Source organism: Panicum virgatum, chromosome 5N (assembly GCF_016808335.1).
Source record: "Panicum virgatum strain AP13 chromosome 5N, P.virgatum_v5, whole genome shotgun sequence".
NCBI classification, from domain to species: Eukaryota; Viridiplantae; Streptophyta; class Magnoliopsida; order Poales; family Poaceae; genus Panicum; species Panicum virgatum.
Genome location: NC_053149.1, coordinates 4,935,150 through 4,955,698, shown reverse-complemented (window position 1 = coordinate 4,955,698; position 20,549 = coordinate 4,935,150). Strand labels below are relative to the sequence as shown.

At 48.6% G+C, this 20,549-nt stretch overlaps 3 protein-coding genes and 1 non-coding gene across 6 annotated transcripts; 3 read left to right on the top strand and 1 right to left on the bottom strand.

Annotated features, from left to right (window-relative positions):
• Positions 1-2,078: 2,078 nt before the first annotated feature.
• On the top strand, positions 2,079-5,531 carry LOC120673880 (probable choline kinase 2). Of its 2 annotated transcripts, none has more exons than XR_005674910.1 (8): positions 2,079-2,744; positions 3,418-3,845; positions 3,953-4,074; positions 4,162-4,357; positions 4,575-4,692; positions 4,799-4,832; positions 4,970-5,070; positions 5,165-5,531. XR_005674910.1 is itself a non-coding variant. In XM_039954923.1 (8 exons), the coding sequence occupies exons 1-8, from the start codon at positions 2,624-2,626 to the stop codon at positions 5,264-5,266; spliced, it is 1,236 nt and encodes a 411-aa protein (XP_039810857.1). In that variant the 5' UTR covers positions 2,365-2,623; the 3' UTR covers positions 5,267-5,531. The 2 variants fall into 2 exon arrangements, 1 of the variants encoding a protein (XP_039810857.1); XM_039954923.1 differs by having other exon boundaries at positions 2,365-2,744; positions 4,785-4,832.
• A 3,830-nt stretch (positions 5,532-9,361) lies between these two features.
• On the top strand, positions 9,362-10,470 carry LOC120673070 (cytosolic sulfotransferase 5-like). The gene is made up of 2 exons (XM_039953751.1): positions 9,362-9,866; positions 9,990-10,470. Exons 1-2 carry the CDS (start codon positions 9,373-9,375, stop codon positions 10,468-10,470), a joined length of 975 nt encoding a protein of 324 aa, XP_039809685.1. The 5' UTR covers positions 9,362-9,372.
• A 3,463-nt stretch (positions 10,471-13,933) lies between these two features.
• Positions 13,934-14,004, top strand: TRNAG-GCC. Its single transcript has one exon. It is a non-coding gene; the product is annotated as a tRNA-Gly (tRNA).
• An 887-nt stretch (positions 14,005-14,891) lies between these two features.
• Positions 14,892-19,406, bottom strand: LOC120676005 (type IV inositol polyphosphate 5-phosphatase 3-like). Of its 2 annotated transcripts, none has more exons than XM_039957214.1 (9): positions 19,022-19,406; positions 18,670-18,887; positions 18,496-18,534; positions 17,150-17,237; positions 16,957-17,070; positions 16,086-16,866; positions 15,787-15,971; positions 15,604-15,712; positions 14,892-15,480 (listed from the first exon to the last, which is right to left on the bottom strand). In XM_039957214.1, exons 2-9 carry the CDS (start codon positions 18,818-18,820, stop codon positions 15,133-15,135), a joined length of 1,815 nt encoding a protein of 604 aa, XP_039813148.1. In that variant the 5' UTR covers positions 18,821-18,887; positions 19,022-19,406; the 3' UTR covers positions 14,892-15,132. The 2 variants fall into 2 exon arrangements, with proteins under 2 accessions (XP_039813148.1, XP_039813147.1); XM_039957213.1 differs by having other exon boundaries at positions 18,670-18,784.
• Positions 19,407-20,549: the final 1,143 nt, after the last annotated feature.

Genomic DNA, 20,549 nt, shown 5'->3' with positions numbered 1-20,549 from the left:
AAGCGCGAGATGAAGGCCCGAAGCGTTTCCCCGGGTTTTTGCCTCACGGCGTGAAGGTGTGCCTCCACACCATGCTGCTGGTAGGCGCTGGCGAAGTTCGCTGTGAACCTCGCACAGAGCTCTTCCCAGGACTGGATCGTCCTAGGTGTGAGATTCATGAGCCAAGTCCGGGCTGGCCCAGACAAGGCTACATGAAAGTAGCTTGCCATTACGGCGCCGTTACCACCAGCCGCTGTGATGGCGGTAACATACACCTGCAGGAATTCTGACGGGTTAGTAGTACCGTCGTACTTTTCCGGCAGGTGGGGGCGGAACTTGGGTGGCCACGCCACGGCGCGGAGGTGCTCCGCAAGTGCAGCACAGCCCACCCCGGCCACCGGTGCGCCTGACTGAATCCGGGCGTTCACCGGAGGCCTGGGTGCCGCCGCGTCCAGATCAACATTGAGGTTGCGTCCCTCAATGTTGAGACGGCGCTCTCGCGCCCTCTCGACAGCGATGCGGGCATCCTCCCCCGCGCGCCGGCGGTTGAGCTCCGCCCGCAAGTCTTCTGTTCGTGCACCCCTCACGGTAGGGGAGCGCACAGATGCTGACGCACCGCCCTGACGCTGGTGGTAAGGTACCACCGCGTTGCCAGGCGGAGGTCGTTGCCCAGTCTTTGCAGAACTGGGGGAGGCCTGAGCCAGGTGGAGGAGACGGTCGACGTCGTCCCGCCACTGCTTCAGGGCGTCTGGCGAGGCTGCCTCAGCCGGGGGGTTGCGAAGCAACTCCCTAGCCGCTGCCAGCGCTCCGCCGCTCGCAGCCTGTGAGGGGGCCCTTGATGGGCGCCCTGACTCTTGCCGGCGAGCGGCGCGCGCCGCCGCCAGTGGTGGCTGCTCCACAGGCACAGTTGCCCCTGGAGCAGGAACGCGAGAGGCATGTGGCGTGGAGGATGCCACACCCTCTGTCATCACCACGTCGTCCACTCGAACCATGGGGACGAAGAAAAGATGAACTGCGACCAGCTGTTCCCCTACCTGGCGCGCCAAATGTCGTGGTGCTGCAAACCACAGCCGGGTGGCGGAAGGCACCCGCCCTAGCCCAGAGGGTGTATACTCAGGGGGGTAGCTAGTCTTAGATCGGTCTCACTCAAGAACACGAGGAACACAGCAGGATTTAGAGTGGTTCGGGCCGCCGGAGCGTAATACCCTACGTCCACTGTGTGTTGTATTGCCTTCCCACGAGAGTGAGAAGGTTGCGAGAGCTTGAGTCAGTCTGGCTTGTCCTGTGCATAGCGAGCGTCTCCCTTTTATATCTCAAGGGGGCGCGTACACAGCCGTTGGATCCCCGACAGGTGGGTCCAACGATGCAGTATAAAATAATGTACTGTTCATACATTATGGCGTCGCAGGCAAAGGAGATCTCTCTCTTGGATTCTCTTGCCTGCTCCCGGAGCCCTTCGTCCATCATGTCCTGGCGTTGTCTTGTCAGGTCGGGCCTGTCGTAGCTAGTGGCATCGCCCGCCACGTTGCTTAACCGGGCGGTGTAGCTTGCGGCGTAGGCGGCATGATGGAAAAGCGTCGTGCTGTCGTATCCATTTAATGCTGCAAGCGGGCTCTGCGCGGTTGCGGCACAGGCAGCTCCACTGTGCTCCTTGGTAATACGCGGTGCTCAGCGAGGCCTGACAAGGCTGTCTTGCGTACCGCGGCGGCAGAGCACGCCTTGTCCACCGCATTAAATGCGGCAGGTGGGCGAGTCTTCCTGCGGAAGACTCGCGCACGATCCCGCGTCTCCGGGACACGTGGCGGCTCCGGACCCCTACACGGTGAGGGGAGTCCGGACGGGCGCAGGAGGTCCCGGACCCTTCTGGGGGTCCGAGGCCTCGGCGGTCAGCTCGGAGCTTCCCTTCCTTAGAGACACGTGGCGTCACCGGACCCATCCTCAGGCGGGGAACGGTCCGGGGCCATTGGCCTGGTGAGGGAAAAGCCTGGCCTGTGGGGCCCGGCTACTCCGTCTTTCCCGCGCAGCTACGGATAACTACGCGGGTCCTGCCTTGCTGCAGTAAGAGTGGGTATCCCTGTTACAGGGTACCGACAGGGTTATTATCAGTGAACATGTCTGAACACAAGGTGTTAAAGCTGTCAACTATAGAAGTTTTGGATAGAGCCTTGCTGTATGATTTATGAAGGGCCTGCACTAGGCCACTATACTGCTGGGAGAAAGAATTTTTACTTATTCTCTTACCCTATGACTATGAGACATCCTCAAAAAGTTCAGTCTGTTGTATGTGACTTGGTTTAGTGATGCATTGACAGTCCTGTGACTCATGTTTAAGGCACTACAGGCTTAACTCAAGACGCTTCATTTTTAAAGGTTCCAGTCCAAGGCTCCAAGCACTGGTATACTGTATGTCTGGATCGTTCCTGCCACCAACCACTCCTTCCCGAGCTGCCATAGCATACCGCGCGGAGCTCAGGGGCGCTGGCCCCCATAAATCACGGCATCACGCTGCGGATTCTTTTTTTTTTATGACTATCACGCTGCGGATTCTTTGCCTTGTGCTTCGCAGCTGCTAGTTCGGAGCACCCGCTGCTGCAACGTCCTCGCCGGCGGACAGGAGCTTACCGGTGGGGCACACGGGCCGGCGATGGCTCCGATCACCGAGGCGCGCTGGTCAGCGCCTCCTCCTCGCCTCCGGCTGCCGCCACCGACCTGCGCCGACGGAGTCGCCGCCGCCGCCGCCGCCTCCTCCTCCTTCAGCTGCAGATGTAACGTCGCTGAGCTCGTTGACTCGTCGTTTTCTCTATCTGTTTCTCTGCTCCTCTAGTGCTTTCCGACGAAGTAGCGTGCGAGTGGATAAGAATTTGGATATGATTGCTCTTGCCCCTGGATGGTCCCTAGTCTTCCAGCTATGAATGGTTTTAGATGAATTTTTAGTTATCCGTTTTAGCAAATATCATAACCCGGATCATCACAATTTTTGCTAGCAACATTTACTACTGTTCATCTTTCGCCCCGTTTGTTGACTCCAATACTACTTTTTTTTCGTTTTGTTTGACGGTGGAGTCTCACCACTATTGGTGTAATAAAAACACACTTTTGGTCTATGATTAGCTGATAACAAAACACGAAAGCTCAAAATTATACTCCTCTGTCTTAGTTCTAGGTTGTTCTTATCTTTTCTAGGTATTTGAAACTATTGAAAACAACCCTCCTACCAGCAACCCCCACGTGTCCACTGCGCGTTCGGAGCTGGCACCTGACGTGGCGCCTGAAGCTGAGCTGGAGCCGGCTTTCGCCCTGGAAGCTTCCTGCCCGCCGCCGCCTTTTCCCCCCGATCCCGATTCGGATCCCGCGATTCCGCGGCATTCCCGACCCCGAATCCCGTTTCCCTCGAGCGCAAACCGAAACGACTCGTCCTCACCTCTCCGTCCTCCGCAGATCGCCGCCGCCTCGTCGCCCTCCTCCGCCCCCCGATGGCCGCCGCCGACCCGCCGCCGCGCGGGGGTGCCGCGGCCCCCGCGCCCGTGCTGCGGCGGAGCCCCAGCATCGAGCGCATCCCGGAGGACGCGCGCCGCATCCTGCTCCGCCTGGCCGGCGAGCTCTGGGGCGGCGACGTGGACCCGGGCGCGCTCGCCGTGTCCCAGCTCAAGGGCGCCATGACCAACGAGGTCTTCCGGATCACCTGGCCCGGCGGCGAGGGCGACCCGCGGAAGGTGCTCGTGCGCATCTACGGCCAGGGCGTCGAGGTCTTCTTCGACCGCGCCGACGAGGTCCGCACCTTCGAGTGCATGTCGCGCCACGGCCAGGGGCCCCGCCTCCTCGGCCGATTCGCCAACGGCCGCGTGGAGGAGTTCATCAACGCCAGGGTACGCGAGCGTCCCCATTGCTAATTTCATAATTTGTCTGTTGGAATGGTGAATCGGTAATGGTGATATCTCATTCTCGTATTACTTGCACTCTTGCTTTTTCTTAGACGCTGTCTGCGGCGGATCTGCGCGACCCGGAGATATCAGCGCTGATAGCCAAGAAGCTGAGGGAGTTTCACGATCTCGACATGCCTGGACCCAAGGATGTCTCGTTGTGGCATAGGCTCAGGCATGCATTTTTTATGCCACCTTCTCTTATCATGGCGAGAAATGTGAGTGATTGCTGATCAGAGGCTGATTTACTTGTTTGAATCAGGAGGTGGCTTGAGCAGGCTCGTGTCAGGTGTTCCGAGGAAGAGTCCAAACAATTTCAGCTGAATAAGCTTGGCGATGAGATTGCGTTGCTGGAGAAGGTGCTGTCAGGGTTCAATCAGTCAGTTGGATTTTGCCATAATGATCTGCAGTATGGGAATATTATGATATATGAAGAGACCAGACAAGTCACCCTGATTGTAAGTTCTGATTAAACGGATTAATTTCCAGCAAGTCAGTAAGTTACTCTAGGAATGGAGGCAGATTGGTATGATAGAAAGGCAGATTGGTATGATAGAAAAAATATCCTAAAAACGAACAATTTGGTATGCTAAGGAATGCTAGGGATGGGGACAACTTGGTTGGTAGCCATGTCTTCCTTTACCTGACTGCTATTTTGTTGATCAAATCCTGCAGGACTACGAATATGCCAGTTTTAACCCTGTTGCATTTGACATTGCTAATCACTTCTGTGAGATGGCTGCTGATTACCATACATCAACACCTCATGTGCTGGACTTTGCAAAATATCCTGGTTAGTTTTACTTATAACCATGTGTGTTTCTAAATTGTATCTTGCTCCTTTAGTAAAGCTTGCTATATCATTTAATTTTTCTGTACTCTCAGACATTGAGGAGCAGCGAAGATTTGTTTGGACATACCTTAGCTCTTCAGGTAATTGCAAAGCAATTTGAGAACAGAACGTTGCATACTCATTCTGCACTAATCAAGCATTTGACTTTATGAAATGCTTGCATTACATGGATGTATTGTGAGAATTCTCTGTTCTTAAGAATTTATATGTTCATCAGGTGAAAATCCATTGGATGAGGAAGTTGAAAACTTACTAGGCTTGATTGCAAAGTATACTCTTGCAAGCCATCTCTTTTGGGGCCTTTGGGGAATAATCTCGGTGAGCTCTCAAATACTAGTTCCAAATGCGTATATATCCATTCGGTGAATAATAACCTGCCAAAGATTGATTTTGTTCTGTACTCTGTTCCCAGGCGCACGTGAACAAAAACATCGACTTCGAGTACATGGAGTATGCAAGGCAACGCTTCGATCAGTACTGGCAGACAAAGCCTAGAATACTTGGATCCAACTGATGATTAGCCAATTCTTTTTGTTGTTTTACGGGCTCTTGGCTAGCTAGTCGCTAGCTAGTCCTGTGAATTCTATTCTTCAGTAGCGTCTAGTTGCTGCCCGTTCTTTGCTGCTGATTTTTCAGCTCGTTCTGTAAGTTTTTAATTATAATGTATTTAACCGAAAATGCAAGCAATGCGATTGACATATAGGGAGCAGGGATGTATTTATAGCTACAAGAGGCGACCGATCTATTGAATTAATGGAGCATCTCACAGTAACATTGTACATTAGGACTGCAGTTCTCCCTTACATGCCATCATTAGTCTTCTCCGTATATACTTAGTCCATTTAAAAGCAAACCCCTCACTGCGATAACCACTCCTATTCCAGATATGTTTACACCATGGCTGCCATCATGCCCATTTGGTTGTAAATTGTAAATCCCTCCACCTCAAAATATAGCACTGCTTGACTTGTCATGTTCTCTAAAACTATATTTTGGCCCATTATCTTTCATATATTATAATATTTGTCACATCAAACCAAAATCATAAGTTAGTACTTTTAAATATAAATACAATGGTATTACTTTTGTACAATAAAATTTACACCTCGTAAGATTATTTGTTGGTTGAAGATTATGAGATTTGAATGTTGATATGCGTGGGTGCGTGTCTTAGAGAAAGAAATAGAGGGAGTACTTGCTTGTTGGTTGAAGATTATGAGATTTGAATGTTGATATGCGTGGGTGCGTGCCTTAGAGAAAGAAATAGAGGGAGTACTTGTTTGAAATACTGTTCGTCCTTATTGCAAACATGACTGTTAGAAAGAAACCGAGCAAGTACTTGTACTAGCTGGTATGAATTATCAATTACTTGGTCAAAATGTAGATGTCATTATATTTGGTAGCACTGAGCCTGAATTCCTATAAAAAATATTGAACATCTACGGTTTAAACTAATTAGATTATTATAGACATCATATTTTTAAAAGTTAAAACGAAGGGAGTATTTGCTTCAGTTTTGGCACATTTCCCACGTTGATTTGTCAGTGTGGAGAGCAGGGGGGAGTGCGCGTGGAATAAGCAAAACACAAGTCTCATTTTATGGGCCTAGCGTGATTTAAGAAGCTCACTTGGGAAAAAATATGGACAACAAAAGTCTTTGGGTTTCTTTCAGGGTAATTTAAGATGACGAAATGAAAAAGAAAAAGTAAAACAAAAGTCTTTGTATTTCATTTATTGGAGTCGTGCCATTTTTGACGATCACAGTTATCATACTAAAACCAACGAATTAGAGTTCATGCGTAAAGATTCATCCTTTGAAAAAAGAGTTCATGCGTATAGATTCTGTTTTCTAGCATCTTGGTGTGCATTGGTCTCAATAGTCAGCTCTGCAAACTTGTGAGATTCTAAAAATTCTAAAAGAAAATCCATAGATGTCAAAGCAGCACAGTCGTGTTCATTTGTCAATGTCCTAGCGCAATTATGTTAATTATGTATCAGCCATACAACTATTAAATTGATGAGGTTGTTACAATCAAGCTGCCAAGCAAGTCAACTGAAGGAGCCAAAACAAACCAGTGAACTGTATGAAAACTTAAAAACTGTGTAAAAAATATATCTAGAAGTTCTTTTTATATTTTTTTAAAAAAATCACCATCCATAGTTCATGTAATATCAATATGCCAGAAAATTTTTGGACCAAACTCCATCCCATTCGTGTGATACAAAAAAAAACCCCCACGAAGGTTGGACACATGTGATTGACAAAAAATAACATTATGTCCTTTCGTGCTTTCACTATTATAAAAAGGATTTTTAGGAGCATGTAAAAATGTATTTTTAGAAGTGGGTGAGAGAGTGAGACCTGCCCCTAGTTTTCACAGCTAAAAATCGATTTGTAGGGATGGGCAACGTATCCGCCTTTATAGCAATGCAGTTATAGGGGCGGGTCAATAGCTCACCCACCATGACCACCGTCTAACGTAAATATGCACACTTGCGACCAGGTGACCGCCATCACAAACCCCTCTACTATCGAGTTACAATTTTTTTGACGAAATATGCACACTTGCGTAAATCGGGGTTCGAATCACTTACCTCAAGCCTTATGCGTACCTTCCTCTCCACCACACTACACAATCACTTATGAATTTATGAGATATACTATTTTTTATATTAACTCTGAAATCGATTTAGGGGTTGCGGGGTGAGGCTATGAGCCGCCCCTACAAATCCATTTTCAGGGGACGGTGATGCGTCACCCGCCGTCACCCGCCCCTAAATTTTTTTCTATTTCATTTCAAAAATTCATTTAAATCTTAAATAAAGTAGAACAAATAAAAGAAGTGAAACTTCTATATGGTTATTATGAACTATACATACTTAAAAAAATATGCCAAACATATTTTAGTGTATATAAATGTTAAGATTGTGAAAACTTGAAAATATGACTTGAGTTATAAGATACTATATAGTAATAGCCATATGTAGGCACAACTAGCAAATGATCTTGTGATAATAAATGTTTATAAATGAATAATGTATCAACCATAAAATTTTAGATCTTACCACTAAAACATTTATATGGAACTACTCTACATTCTACATCCAATGTTGTTTTCTACATCCAATGTTGTTTGAAAACAAAGCAAAACTTGTAGATTTTGAAACTAGAGAACTTATAATATTTTTTGGACTATTAAATGACCTTAAATGAAAAAAAGTTGTCAACTACAAAGTTTAGATCTCGTTAAGATCTACAATTTTGGTATATAAAGTTTATCCTTATCCGAGATCATATGAAAACACCCGCCCTTAAAAATAGTGGTTATTTCCAGGGGTGAGTGACGACGTCACCCACCCCTACCCCTAAAAATGCATTTTTTGGGACAGTTAATGGCACCCCTCCTAAAAATGGTGGACACACCATCACCCGCTCCTAGAAATGCATTTTCAGGGGTGGGTCAACTGTTACAGTAGCTCCGCTCCATTTCTAGCAGCAGATTACTTTTTGACCTGCCCATGTAAAAAAACGTGTGCTCTTACGAATTATTCTTGTAGTAGTGTTTTAAATGTTGTATTTGTAATTCTTATGTACCTCAGTCCTCATATGATAAGGAGGTTGCACTTCAAATTATGTATGGTATCATATAATAACATCATCTATAGATGCTGATTTTTTTCTAAAAAAAATAGACCTTCTAAATACTATTTTTGTTGGGGGTTCTTGCCAACACTTAGCTAGTTTTCAGCGGACATGCTACCCAACTCATAACGCAACGCAATTGCATAGCTCAAAAGATGGTGAAGGTAGGTACTGGTGGGAAAGTAAAAAGGTGACCCATATATACTTATTCCTCCGTCTAAAATCACCAAAACAGGCTTTCTTTAGTGATAGCAAAACTTTGACAAACAATTACTTTATTAATTTATGAATTATGATATATATATGTATGATAAAAACAATGTAATTATGACAAATGAATCTGGCAAACATAGGTTTTAATTAAAAAATTAAGGGTTGTTTCCATTCAGTAGTTGAATTCTGTATATCTAATAATGTAACTAAAACAATATAATTATGACAAATGAATCTGGCAAACATAAGTTTTAATAAAAAACTAAGGCAGTCAGTCGAATTCTGTATATCTAATAATGTAACTAGATTTATATTTTAAAAATGTTTCACACTTCTGTAGCTATAAATTATTTATATATCCCAAAACTAAACTAAACAAATTAGGAACGTATCAAATGCAAACCAACATCTCCGTACAAATCATGCAAACTCCAATTAATATGTTACACAAACCACATTGTTAGCGACTTAGCGTGCTTTATATTCATATATTGGTTGAAATCTTTGAGAATCCCCGTCCTTTGGACCTTGATGACATAATGCTATAGTCAAATGATTTTCTTGTCACTTTTCTTGCTTTAAGACCCGAACTAGTTCATTTCTCTGAGTTTTTGATCGACTCTATGATCCAAAGAAAAAAAAATCATCCCTAGTTGTCCAACTCAAGAAGCTGTTGTGAATGAAAGCCCACGCAGACGGATGCCTCTATATAATTGGCGGCCTTTGTACATAATCTGCACACCAACACATCTCCAAGCAGCAGCATGGCCGCCACCAACACCAATGGAGCCGGTGCTGTCGGTCCGGAGCCTTTCATGAGGAGCGCCGAGGCCTTGCCGGCGATCCCCGTCGAGGGCCTCACCGACGACCCCAAGCTGTGGGTGTGCTTCTACCAGGGCACCTGGGTGCTGGCGACCGTCGTGCCCGGGATCATCTCCATCCAGCGGAGCTTCGCCCCGCGGCGCGGCGACGTCGTCCTCGCGAGCCCTCCCAAGTCCGGCACCACGTGGCTCAAGGCCCTGGCGTTCGCCACCATGGCGCGCGGCGCGTACCCGCCGGCCGACGCCGGGCACCCGCTGCTCCGCCTCAACCCGCACCAGTGCGTCCCGTACATGGAGAGTCTGTTCACCGCCGGCAAGGAGGGCGCCATGGAGGCGCTGCCGTCGCCGAGGCTCATGTCGACGCACATGCACCACTCCATCCTCCCCACCTCCATCACCAAGAACCCAGCTGACTGCAAAATCATCTACATATGCAGGTAATCGAGCCCGATTTTGACCAGATAAATGATCAGAAATCTCATTTTGTTGCTAGCTACTCTATAAGTTCTTGTCACCGTAAACAATAACATCATAACAATAAACCACGCATCATTCTTCAGGGATCCCAAGGACACGCTTGTTTCTTTCTGGCACTTCGTCAGAAAAGTCAATCCCAACATCTCGTTCTCCGACATGTTCGAGGCTGCCTGCAACGGCACGTCCGTGTGCGGGCCCATCTGGGACCATGTCCTAGGATACTGGAACGCGAGCAAGGCGAGCCCGGAGACGGTGCTGTTCCTGAGGTACGAGGACATGCTGCGCGACCCCGCCGGCAACGCCAGGAAGCTGGCGCGGTTCGTCGGGCAGCCGTTCTCGCCGGCCGAGGAGGAGGCGGGGGTCGTCGCGCAGATCGTGAGGCTCTGCAGCATCGAGAAGCTGAAAAGCCTAGAGGTGAACAACACCGGCTCGTACGGGTCCCCCTTCGCGAATGACTGGTACTTCAGGAGGGGAGGGACAGGGGACTGGGCGAACCACATGACGCCGGACATGGCAAGGCGTCTGGACGCCATTGTCGAGGAGAAGCTCGGTGGATCAGTGTAACACCTCAGGTATTAATCACCTATAATCAGGATTAATCAAGGGCTTAACTAGTTAATTAGAGATCTAATCCTTCGGGTACAAATCGAGTCACAAATCGACTCAAAACTCGATTTCAAATTCTAGAGCCAGAGGAACCCGGATACTCCGGATATTATTCCGGATACTCCGGACCTGGAACTTTATATCTCATGTTTTGGTCTTTTTGCTGTTCCCAAACGTTATAAACTCTCTCTCACTCTCTCCCGTGCTTTCTCTCACTCTCTCCCGTTCTCTCTCTCACCCCAAACCCTAGAGACCCAAAAACCCTCCCTCTACCCTGGATCCAAGGCCACGGGAGCTTCACTTGGGTGGAGGATCATCTATCCCGCGTGCTCCATCCTTGGACGGCTTGGATTCGAGCCCTTGGTGCAAGGAAGAGCTCACCCCAAGGTAAATAAGCTAGGGTTCGGCAAATCCCGTGTTCTAGGGGGTTTGAATTGATTTCCTCCGGTCAATCATCTTCTTAAGGATCAATCTACTAGGGTCTATGTGGGATTCGATTTTTGTGGATTGGTTTTGCTAGAAATCACGATTTCAGTTTTTGGGGCGAAAAATGCTGTCGGGTCCGGAGACTCCGGGTATAAGCCCGGATACTCCGGGTTTTTGACACTCCGGGCGAAACTCCGGGTATAGCCCCGGAAACTCCGGTTTTGGAAATCCGGATATTCCGGATTTAAATCTGGATATTCCGGTTTTGCAGAGTTATGAACGTCGGGTTGTGTGGTTAGTAGTATTTGTAATCGGTTAGGGTCTATTTCAAAGTTTCAAATTATATTGCATACATTCTCATATCATATGCATACGTATAGACGCCGCCGCTGAAGGAGTCATATACGAGGTGGTTGCGGAGCCACAGGAGCCGCAGGGGCAAGCCCCGCAGCAGGAGGATCGTGGGGAGCAATTCCAAGGCCCATCTCAACCTAGCACTGAGCCGTAGACTCAAGGCAAGCCCCGGTGCACATCATTCTATTTTAAATTATGACACCTATGTATATGTTCTATTACTTGTGCATTAGGTGTTGGAATTAATTGGAACCTTAGTTGCATGATTCCCTAGGATTCCCTGAGTTACACTAGTATGTATAGGACGATAGAAGTGCTATGCTTAATAGTCGCGATAGAAGTCGAGTGACTCTTGTCACTCGCGAGAATATAGGAAAGCTTTAGAAGCCGAGTAATTGCCGGTTACTCGCGAGATACACTACTATCTTTATACTTCAGTATTGGTATCAATGGATTGTAATGAATATGGAGATATGAGACCGGGCGGGGATGATGGATAGGTATGGCAGCAGGACAGGGTTCCTGGGTGTCTTAGCCCCGTCTGTGTCGATTAAGGACCGGTGGATGTGGCAGTGCTGATTGGGGATTGAATTGTACTAACCGCATGCCGGGAGTAGGAGGTAGTCGAAACCGGTAAGCCTAGTACTGCCTCGCTTCGAAAGTACAGAACTTCATCACCACCCCTTAGGGCGAGTCGAGTAGTCGCGGAGAATTGGGATGCATGTATTTACTTTTGGTGGTCTCACGTTGAGCTCGACTGACTATAAGTAGGTGGGGCGGTTCTGTAGTTCGAGGCGGGGAGGGGAAGGGTTGGTACGTGGAGTCCGACGGGGCTTTTGCGTGCCGTGTTGGTTAGGTCCACCTTGCAAGGTTAAATCGAATCGATTCGCCGTGTCTCGCGGTTATGAGGGCCTTGGTCTCTTTGTCACACCGTAGCAAAAATGTAGAATGTGAGTTAGGTATGTTTATATAAAATATTGAGCTCATTGAATTATTTTGCTTGCATCACCATGATTGCTATAGTGGGTCTATGCAAATATTAGGTGAGAGTTAATTTATATAGAACCTGAAGCTAAAATAATGAAAGTAAGGAATTACTTTAGTTGCTTTTTCTGCAAAATAAACCACCAGCCAAAGACCGTGCATGTCTAGATATGTGGGCTAAGTATACCCAATAGTCGGGTAAGTCTTGCTGAGTATTAGTTGCTCAGGGTTTGTTGTTTACCCTATTTCAGGTTTAGAAGCTAACTAGGTGTCATATCGGTGGGCTTGATGTGGCGCCTTGTCTTCACGACTCGGTAGTTCTCGATTTATTTAGTTCGTTTTATTTGTCCTCTAGCAAAAATGCTCTGTAAGTTAGATTCTCTGCCGCTGCTATCTTTTCTTTTGTAAATTTTAAATTTAAGCTGCTTTGTAAAAGTCTTAATATTATTTACTATTTGTAAGATTTTATCTTGCTGGTACCTTCTGCGCTCGCCTTCGTGCGAGACTTCTGGTGTGTTTCGGTCGGCCTGTGGGTTGGAAACAGCCTGTCAAGTTACACTTAATTAAGCTAATGCGTCAGTGATGGCGGTTACGCTTAATTAAGCGCTTTAACTCGGCGAGTCTGTCACAATCAGGCCTCTCGTTCGCGTGAGTGAAGCACTTGGTACTACGAATAAAGATGCGCGCGCGGTTCTCTCATCATCAGCTACCTGCAAGTTACTGTCTTGAACACAAAGATGGCACGTCGTTCAGGTTTTGTTTTCTCTATTATCATACATGGTTGTGTGATGCTCACAGCCTCTGATTGCAACCATGTAATAAGGATGGTGTGAGATGGTTGATGCTCCCTAGGAGACTGAAGCCGAATTTCACTTTCCAAAGGACCTTCACTGTACGTTTTCTTACATAATGGAAACTTTTACTGATACCAAGAAAATTGCATCATCTGAATATGTCCAATCTACACAATTAATGCAAAAGGACTTGTTCAATTTGATCTTCCTCTGACCCCTTGTCCGTGTATTTATTCCCTCTGTGTGCAAATCAAAAGGATTTTCTTATTGATCCATGTCATGCAGATCAGGCGTCACAAATGATCACTGCTGGTATCCGAATATGCAAGTGTGGACTGAGTGTAACACGCTAGTTGCTGATGACACACTCATCATTCTGATGAAAACTGATGCAAGTAATGCCAATCATCTGCAAGGGACTTTTGAGCTGTATGAGGAATGTTCAGGGCAAGTAATGAATAAAGAAAAGCCATTAATAATGTTCAGCAAGGATACGTCAGGAGCCTCCAAACATGCATGTATGAACTCCCTCAGTTTTAGCACTGACAGCAGGAGAGAAAAATAGCTTGGGCTGCCTGTGGAGATTGATCGCTCAAAGAAAGCCTTTGCTTACATAAAAGGAAAAAAATAAGATATGGAGAAGACCACTACAAGGTTAAAGGGAAAAAATGATCTCATCAGCAGGCTACGGGATCCTAATTAGAACATTGGCACAAGCAATTCCAGTTCCAAACCTGGCTATGTCCTGTTGTTTTACAAGCTGCGCTGCTGACGACGATGCGCACGGCGCGCGCTGCTCTGCATTCAACGACCTGCTTCTATTTGAGTCAAATATTCTGACCACCATTCAGCAGACATCCAAAGCACCAGTGGTCTAGTGGTAGAATAGTACCCTGCCACGGTACAGACCCGGGTTCGATTCCCGGCTGGTGCAATTTACTCTTTTTTTTTCTTCCTACCACTCTTTGTTAAAAGGCAAATTCTATAGGACAGCAATTCGTCCGGCGATATTATACGGTGCTGAATGTTGGCCTATAAAAAGACGACATACTCTTTGTTAAAAGGCAAATTCTATAGGACAGCAATTCGTCCGGCGATATTATACGGTGCTGAATGTTGGCCTACAAAAAGACGACATGTGCAGCAACTGAGTTTTTTTTCTTCCTACCACTCTTTGTTAAAAGGCAAATTCTATAGGACAGCAATTCGTCCGGCGATATTATACGGTGCTGAATGTTGGCCTATAAAAAGACGACATACTCTTTGTTAAAAGGCAAATTCTATAGGACAGCAATTCGTCCGGCGATATTATACGGTGCTGAATGTTGGCCTACAAAAAGACGACATGTGCAGCAACTGAGTGTAGCAGAGATGCGGATGTTGCGGTGGTTTTGCGGGCACACAAGGAGGGATAGAGTCCGGAACGAAGTTATTCGGGATAGGGTCGGGGTGGCACCAATTGAGGAGAAATTTACTCAGCATCGGCTGAGATGGTTTGGACATGTCCAACGAAGGCCTCCTGAGGCGCCGGTGCGTAATGGGATCCTTGAGCTAGTCGATAATGTAAAGAGGGGTAGAGGTAGACCTAAACTGACATGGGATGAGTCGGTTAAGAGAGGCCTTAAGGATTGGAACATCTCTAAAGAGATAGTTTTGGATAGGAGCGCTTGGAGACTAGCTATCAATGTGCCTGAACCTTGAACTTATTTCTTTCGGGTTTCATCTCTAGCTTATCCCAACTTGCTTGGGAAAAAAGGCTATGTTGTTGTTGTACCACTCTTTGTTTGTGTGTCATGCGATTGAAAACAAAGCAAGACTGTCTTAGAGAAAACTGGCATTTTGAAGCAGACTACCATTCCCCTCAAGCTTCGATGGGGATACCCATATTTACAAGACCATTTCGCCCAAAACACAAGGAGCAATGTCAACAAGCTCTCCCGGTTATCCTCCACTATCAGCACGGAGCAGGCAGTAAGGTACCATGCGCTAGCCTTTACAAAGTTCTGAACTTCCTGCAGGCATCCCCAACATACATACACGGTGGCTCCCGGCCGGACCCCCGTCAAAAATCGAGGTCCGGCACGACCTGCCCGCCCTCCACCTCGGCGTCCGTCAGCGTCAGCGCCTTCTGCAGCTTCCGGCTGCAGAACACCTCCACCTCCGCAGCGTACGTGGCCGTCACCGGCCGGTGGTCCGACAGCGCCAGCTCCGACCGCCGGTAGCTCAGCAGCCGCAGCCCCTTCCCGTACGACAGCACCCGGTCGCACCACGCCGGGGTCCGCCGCCCGCCCTTGTGCTCGTCGCCGATGTACTTGCCGGAGCTCAGCGCGTACTTGTAAGTCGGCGCGAACTCGAGGACGCCCTCCGTCCACCCGTCGAACGCCCGATCCTTCTTCAGCTCGCGCTTCAGCTGCACAATTCAAAGTTTGCAACGCCCCAGCCGGATCATCAGATTTGTCAGAGTTCAGATTCAGAACCAGGTAGCGTGCCTGAACAATGTGCTCACGAGAATGGACTCTGATCCTTCACTCACCTGATCCATCTCGGCTAGCTTGGACCAGCTCTTCGTCGAGATCAGCTCGTGGGCTCTCTCGTACGACACGTCGAGGCGGTAGTTCAGATCACCCAGCCAGAAGATCCGACTGCAGAAATCACCAAGAAATGTAAGAGTAATGAATTCTGCTGGGTGTACTACTGTGCTCTACTCAGTACTTACTCATGGTCGTGGATGTCTCTGAGCAGCTGCTGGTCACCCGGGGCAGGGAAACGCGTCCGCCGGTGGATCTCCTGCACGTCGGCGTTCCGCTTGTGGACGTCGCCAGGCTTCTCGCCGGCGGCGAGGTGGCAGCACACGAAGCAGAACATGGTCTGGTAGATGGACATGCTCACTGACACGGCTCCCTGCGCACGTCCAAAAGTTGTAAAGTTAAAATAATTCAGATAATAATCCTCCTAAACCCGAGGCTGAAACAATTCCAACCCTGCAGAGAAGAAATCGATGGATCCGTGGCGGACCTTGTTGCCGATGTAGCCCATGGCGCCGACGCCGACGGTGGAGACCTTGAGGTTCTGGACGCACTTCCTGAGGCCCCTCCTCACCCAGACCGTCAGGAAGATGCCCACCATCTGCTTGCTCACGATCCTCACGAACGGCGACCGGCTCTTCTTGCGCAGCGCGCCGTCGAGGTCCAGGTCCGGGATCATTGGCAGGTCGTCCGCCGGCGCGTCGGCGACGCGGGACGAACCCCTGAACGACTTGTAGGCCCTGAACGACCTGGACGCCTTGAACGACGCCGACGACGCGGCGTTCATGGCGCGCGCGGGCACCAGGTCCAGCGGCTGCTCCGGCCAGACCAGCCCGACCCTGTCCGCCCTGCTCAGCGACCTCAGAAGCGTCCTCTGCGGAGCTTCTGGCTGCGGCTCCTGGTCAAGCTCGTCAGGTTCGTCGCCGTTGAGCTCCGAGTCATCCACGACGCTGAAGTGGTTGAGCCTGCTCAGCTTCCTCGGGGTCGCCGCGACGAACTGCTCCGGCCGCACGGGGAAGGCGAACGGCGCGTCGTCATCGGTGTCGGTCTCGGTGTCCGTGCCGGGAAGGAGCTCGTCGGCGGCGGCCGCGACGTCGACCGGCGGGTCGAACCGCGACGGCGAGGGCGGGTTGCTGTAGAACCTGTACTTGGGCTTCGACGGCTGGGCCCGCCTGAGCGCGCCGCGGATCACGGACTCCCACGCCCGCGCCGGCCGGCCGTCCTCCGCGCCGAACACGTTGCCGGCGTTCAGCGGCACCACTTCCTGGAACCTGCATTCACGCGACGCCGACGCGCGTCAGCCGAAGAGCGGCAGAGTCGCCCACGAATCGCACCGCGAATCCGGCGGACGAGCCGCTTACCCGAGCACGTAGATGTCGGCGGGCTCGGCGTCGCCGCCGGTGCCGAGCCACTCGGCGATGTCGAGGTCCTCCGGCGGGCCCCTCCCGCCGGCGTTCCAGGTGCCGACGCAGACCCTGCAACCGCCGGACAGGTTCAATCGCTGAAACCGCAAAAGGCGTGCACGCATCGCTGAAACCGATCAAAATAACGCACCTCAGCTCCTTGGTGTTGATGTACTGCGCGCGCAGGGTCTCCGAGTTCGTCCTCCTCAGCTTGTACGGCGCGCCCTCCAGGATCTCATCTGATGCAGCAGAGTTCATCACGGCGTTGCAGAGAAATGTTAGCGAATCGTCAGAAGCAACGCTGATCGATCAGTACAGTGGGAATTCCACACCATAAACAAAAAAAAAAGGCTAATATTGTATCTGTATGAGAGTACAGAGTAGTATATCATCAGTTTTATCCTCCTAAATGGATAAATTACTATGAAAAAACTACAAAAAATCATTAATTTTACACTTATGGTTTACTAGTATATCATGATTTTTGACCCATGGATGGAGCAGGATCATGAAGGCCGGCCGGTCTGCCAGATTAGGCAATTGTTGGGCACCCATTTTTGTGATAGGAGACAAGGAGATTCAAGGTTGCCGAGTCCCGGGCCGAGCCATGATGCGACGCACCAAACGCACGAGGACCAGTTCATCTTCCCCACCAAAAAGGGGATGAATGAATGAATAGTCCAAAGCTGCCCTTTCTCTTCCGTAACACAACCCAGGGTGTGTTTAGATCTCCCAAATTTCTCCAAACTTTTCAAACTTTCCATCACATCGAAACATTAAATATAACAAATGACCCATATATGAAGTACTAAATGTAGTTAAATAAAAAAACTAATTGCATAGTTTTGATGTACGTTGTGAGACGAATTTTTTGAGTCTAGTTAGATCATGGTAGGACAATATTTACCATAAACAAACGAAAAGTGCTACAGTGTACTATAATGTGCGATATGACCTTTTCTACCCGTTTTTCAGGATCTAAACACAACCCCACTTGAAAAGAAGAACACGGCCCACTGGGCACTGGATAAGATCACCACATAGGCCGCGTTTGGTAATCAGTCAAATCAAGATTACACAAAAAGACGAATGACCGCATGGAGTACTAAATGAAGTCTATTTGTAAAAATTTTTCAGGAATGGGTGTAACTTTTTGAGATGAATCTAATGGTGGTAATTACTTGATGATTTGCTACAGTGATGCTACAGTAATCATCCTCTAATCGCGCGGTCAAAGGCCTTATTAGATTCGTCTCACGATTTACATGGGGGGTTGTGGAGGTGGTTTCGTAATTAGACTTCATTTGATATTCGAAATTAGCGGTCAAAGCGTGCTACAGTAATTCCACGAAATAAACCAAACACGGCCATAGACGGAGAACAGGAACGCGGTTTCCACTTTTCAGTTCGTCAGCCTACAGACTAGCCGAGATTCTCGCATAAAAAAAGACTAGCCGAGATTCAAATTCAACACGTAATGAACGGAATTAAACTCACCGGTGATCTGAGCGCCGTCGTCGTCGCAACCGCAGTTCTCTAGGAAAAAGCCGGAGGGGAAATGAGAGGTGAAGAGTGAAAAAAAAAAAGAAGAAGAAGAGAGGTGATTTTCGGCAACGAAACTCCAGGACGACGCAGATGGGTGTCGTCAGTGAAGAGGAAGGTTGGACCAACCTTGGTCGTCAATGTCGCTGCCGTCGTCGTCGTCCTCGTACTCGTCGGCGCCAAAGTCCAAGTCCTTGCTCTTGAGGTTGAGCCACTTCTTGAGCACGATCTTGGGCCAGAACACCTGCACCCGCACAGCAACGGCGCCGCCAATCAGCATCGTCCTAGCGAAGCTCTCAGTTGCAAATTGTTCTTTTTGACGGAAGCAGTTGGAAGTTGTCTGAGCTCTGAAGAAAAGAAGAAGAAAAAAGAACGGAAATCTAAAAAGAAATCTCGGGAAGCTCTCAGTTGCAACTTGCAACTTGCAACGCCGACGCCAAGAACGAGTGAGCTGAGCAAGGAAGGCGGAGCCCTGTCCTACCTCTCCCGACATCCTCCTCTGCTTCACCACAACCATCTCCGCTCCTCTCTCGCTTGCTCCTCGCGCCTCAATCGCTTGAAAATTCGGAGCAAAAACGCCTCTGAATCTGCCGGTCCCACACCCCAAACTCCTTCCCTTCTCGTCTCTCTCTTCTTCCTCGCTTTGGCTTCCTCCTATCCCCCGGCCCCTCGCCGTCCTCTCCAATGGACCCCTCGACCCGCCCGTGAATTTCAGTGGCCGAGGACAGAGGACTAGCGGGAGAGCTCGTGCACTCGGCCGTGCGGGGCAGTCGTGAGCTGCGGATCGGTTAGGGTTGGACCGGGTGAGCAGAGCAAGCACACGGCGCGTCCCCGCGGTGGCGGCAAGGGAGGCCCGGACGGGGAGCTATATACCAAGCGGGAAGTGCGGGGGCAGGCGGGGAGGCCGGCGAATCGGGACCCGGCCGGGCCGCTTCCTTCGCGGAAACCTTCTGCGCTGCCGCCCCGGACGCGGCCGGGCCCCGCCGCCCGCGTGTGTCCAATTTTTGGTCGCCGAGCGAGACGGCAGTTACCTCCGCTGCCGCCTGCCGGGGGGGGGGGGGGGGGGGGGGGGGGGGGCGGCGCTGACCGTTTTACTTGGCTGTATACTTGGGAACGGTCAATGATTGTGTTGGATTTTGTTTTTTTTTTACCTGCACGCCTGCCCGCGCACCACACGCATGCTTGAGAGCCTAACAAAACTATGAGGTCACCAACTTATTTTTGGTACTACTGTCAACTGTTCCCTTTCCAAATATATAAATTTGTTATGCATCTCGGCATAGCATCGGCATAACATGTATCTAGAATTTTAGATGCATAATAAAAAAAACTATGCATCTAGTAAAAGCCAAAATAGCTAAGGATTTAGGGTGGAAGGAGTAATGTGTAAATCGACAAGACAATTTTTTAACATAAAAGTATATATTTATAGATATTATTAATCAGAATATCTCTTGTAGACAATGTTTATATCCTAATCTAACCAGAGGAAATAGCTAGGATGTCACTCGAGCTTGGGTTTTTTTTTCTTCTCATTTCTGCTCGCCCTCCGTTTTTGACTTGCTCTGCAAAATACTTAAGCGTTGTGCTGTATGCATCATCAGTTCCTAACGACCTCAATCTATGACTCATGATGGAGAGAATCAATCAAGTTAGTAGGTCCTCTATTAGCGTATTGGATGCTCCTTATATATGTTTGTTGCGCTTGCCGCCAAAGTTGTCACTTCAATTTGATGACTCATGCATGTTCAAGTATGGAGCCACGGTCCAGCGGCACTGCAACGCCCAAGGCTCTTTTTTTTTAATGAACCCAAGCCAGTTTGATGTTGTTTTCTATTTTCTTGAGCGCCGCGCGGCATCTCTATAAACTTTATTTTTTTGAAAGGGCATCTATAAATTTTATTAGAAGTTAGAACTTATTCGTTCATGTTTTGAAAATAAAAACAAATTCGGTAAAAAAAAAGGATTACTAGTGGAACCAGTTCAATTAGTGTATTCTGGTTGCACTG

Bases quoted from the DNA above. Each gene is read 5' to 3' on its own strand.
- LOC120673880 (XM_039954923.1), top strand. From the start codon at position 2,624: ATGGCTCCGATCACCGAGGCGCGCTGGTCAGCGCCTCCTCCTCGCCTC. The intron at 2,745-3,417 runs GTAACGTCGCTG...CGTCCTCCGCAG, and splicing joins CTCCTCCTTCAGCTGCAGAT to ATCGCCGCCGCCTCGTCGCC. The intron at 4,075-4,161 runs GCATGCATTTTT...TGTTTGAATCAG, and splicing joins TCGTTGTGGCATAGGCTCAG to GAGGTGGCTTGAGCAGGCTC.
- LOC120673070 (XM_039953751.1), top strand. From the start codon at position 9,373: ATGGCCGCCACCAACACCAATGGAGCCGGTGCTGTCGGTCCGGAGCCT. The intron at 9,867-9,989 runs GTAATCGAGCCC...ATCATTCTTCAG, and splicing joins AAAATCATCTACATATGCAG to GGATCCCAAGGACACGCTTG.
- LOC120676005 (XM_039957214.1), bottom strand. From the start codon at position 18,820: ATGCTGATTGGCGGCGCCGTTGCTGTGCGGGTGCAGGTGTTCTGGCCC. The intron at 17,071-17,149 runs GTGCGTTATTTT...CGGCGGTTGCAG, and splicing joins ATCAACACCAAGGAGCTGAG to GGTCTGCGTCGGCACCTGGA. The intron at 15,481-15,603 runs GTGAGTGAAGGA...TGAATTGTGCAG, and splicing joins AGCTAGCCGAGATGGATCAG to CTGAAGCGCGAGCTGAAGAA.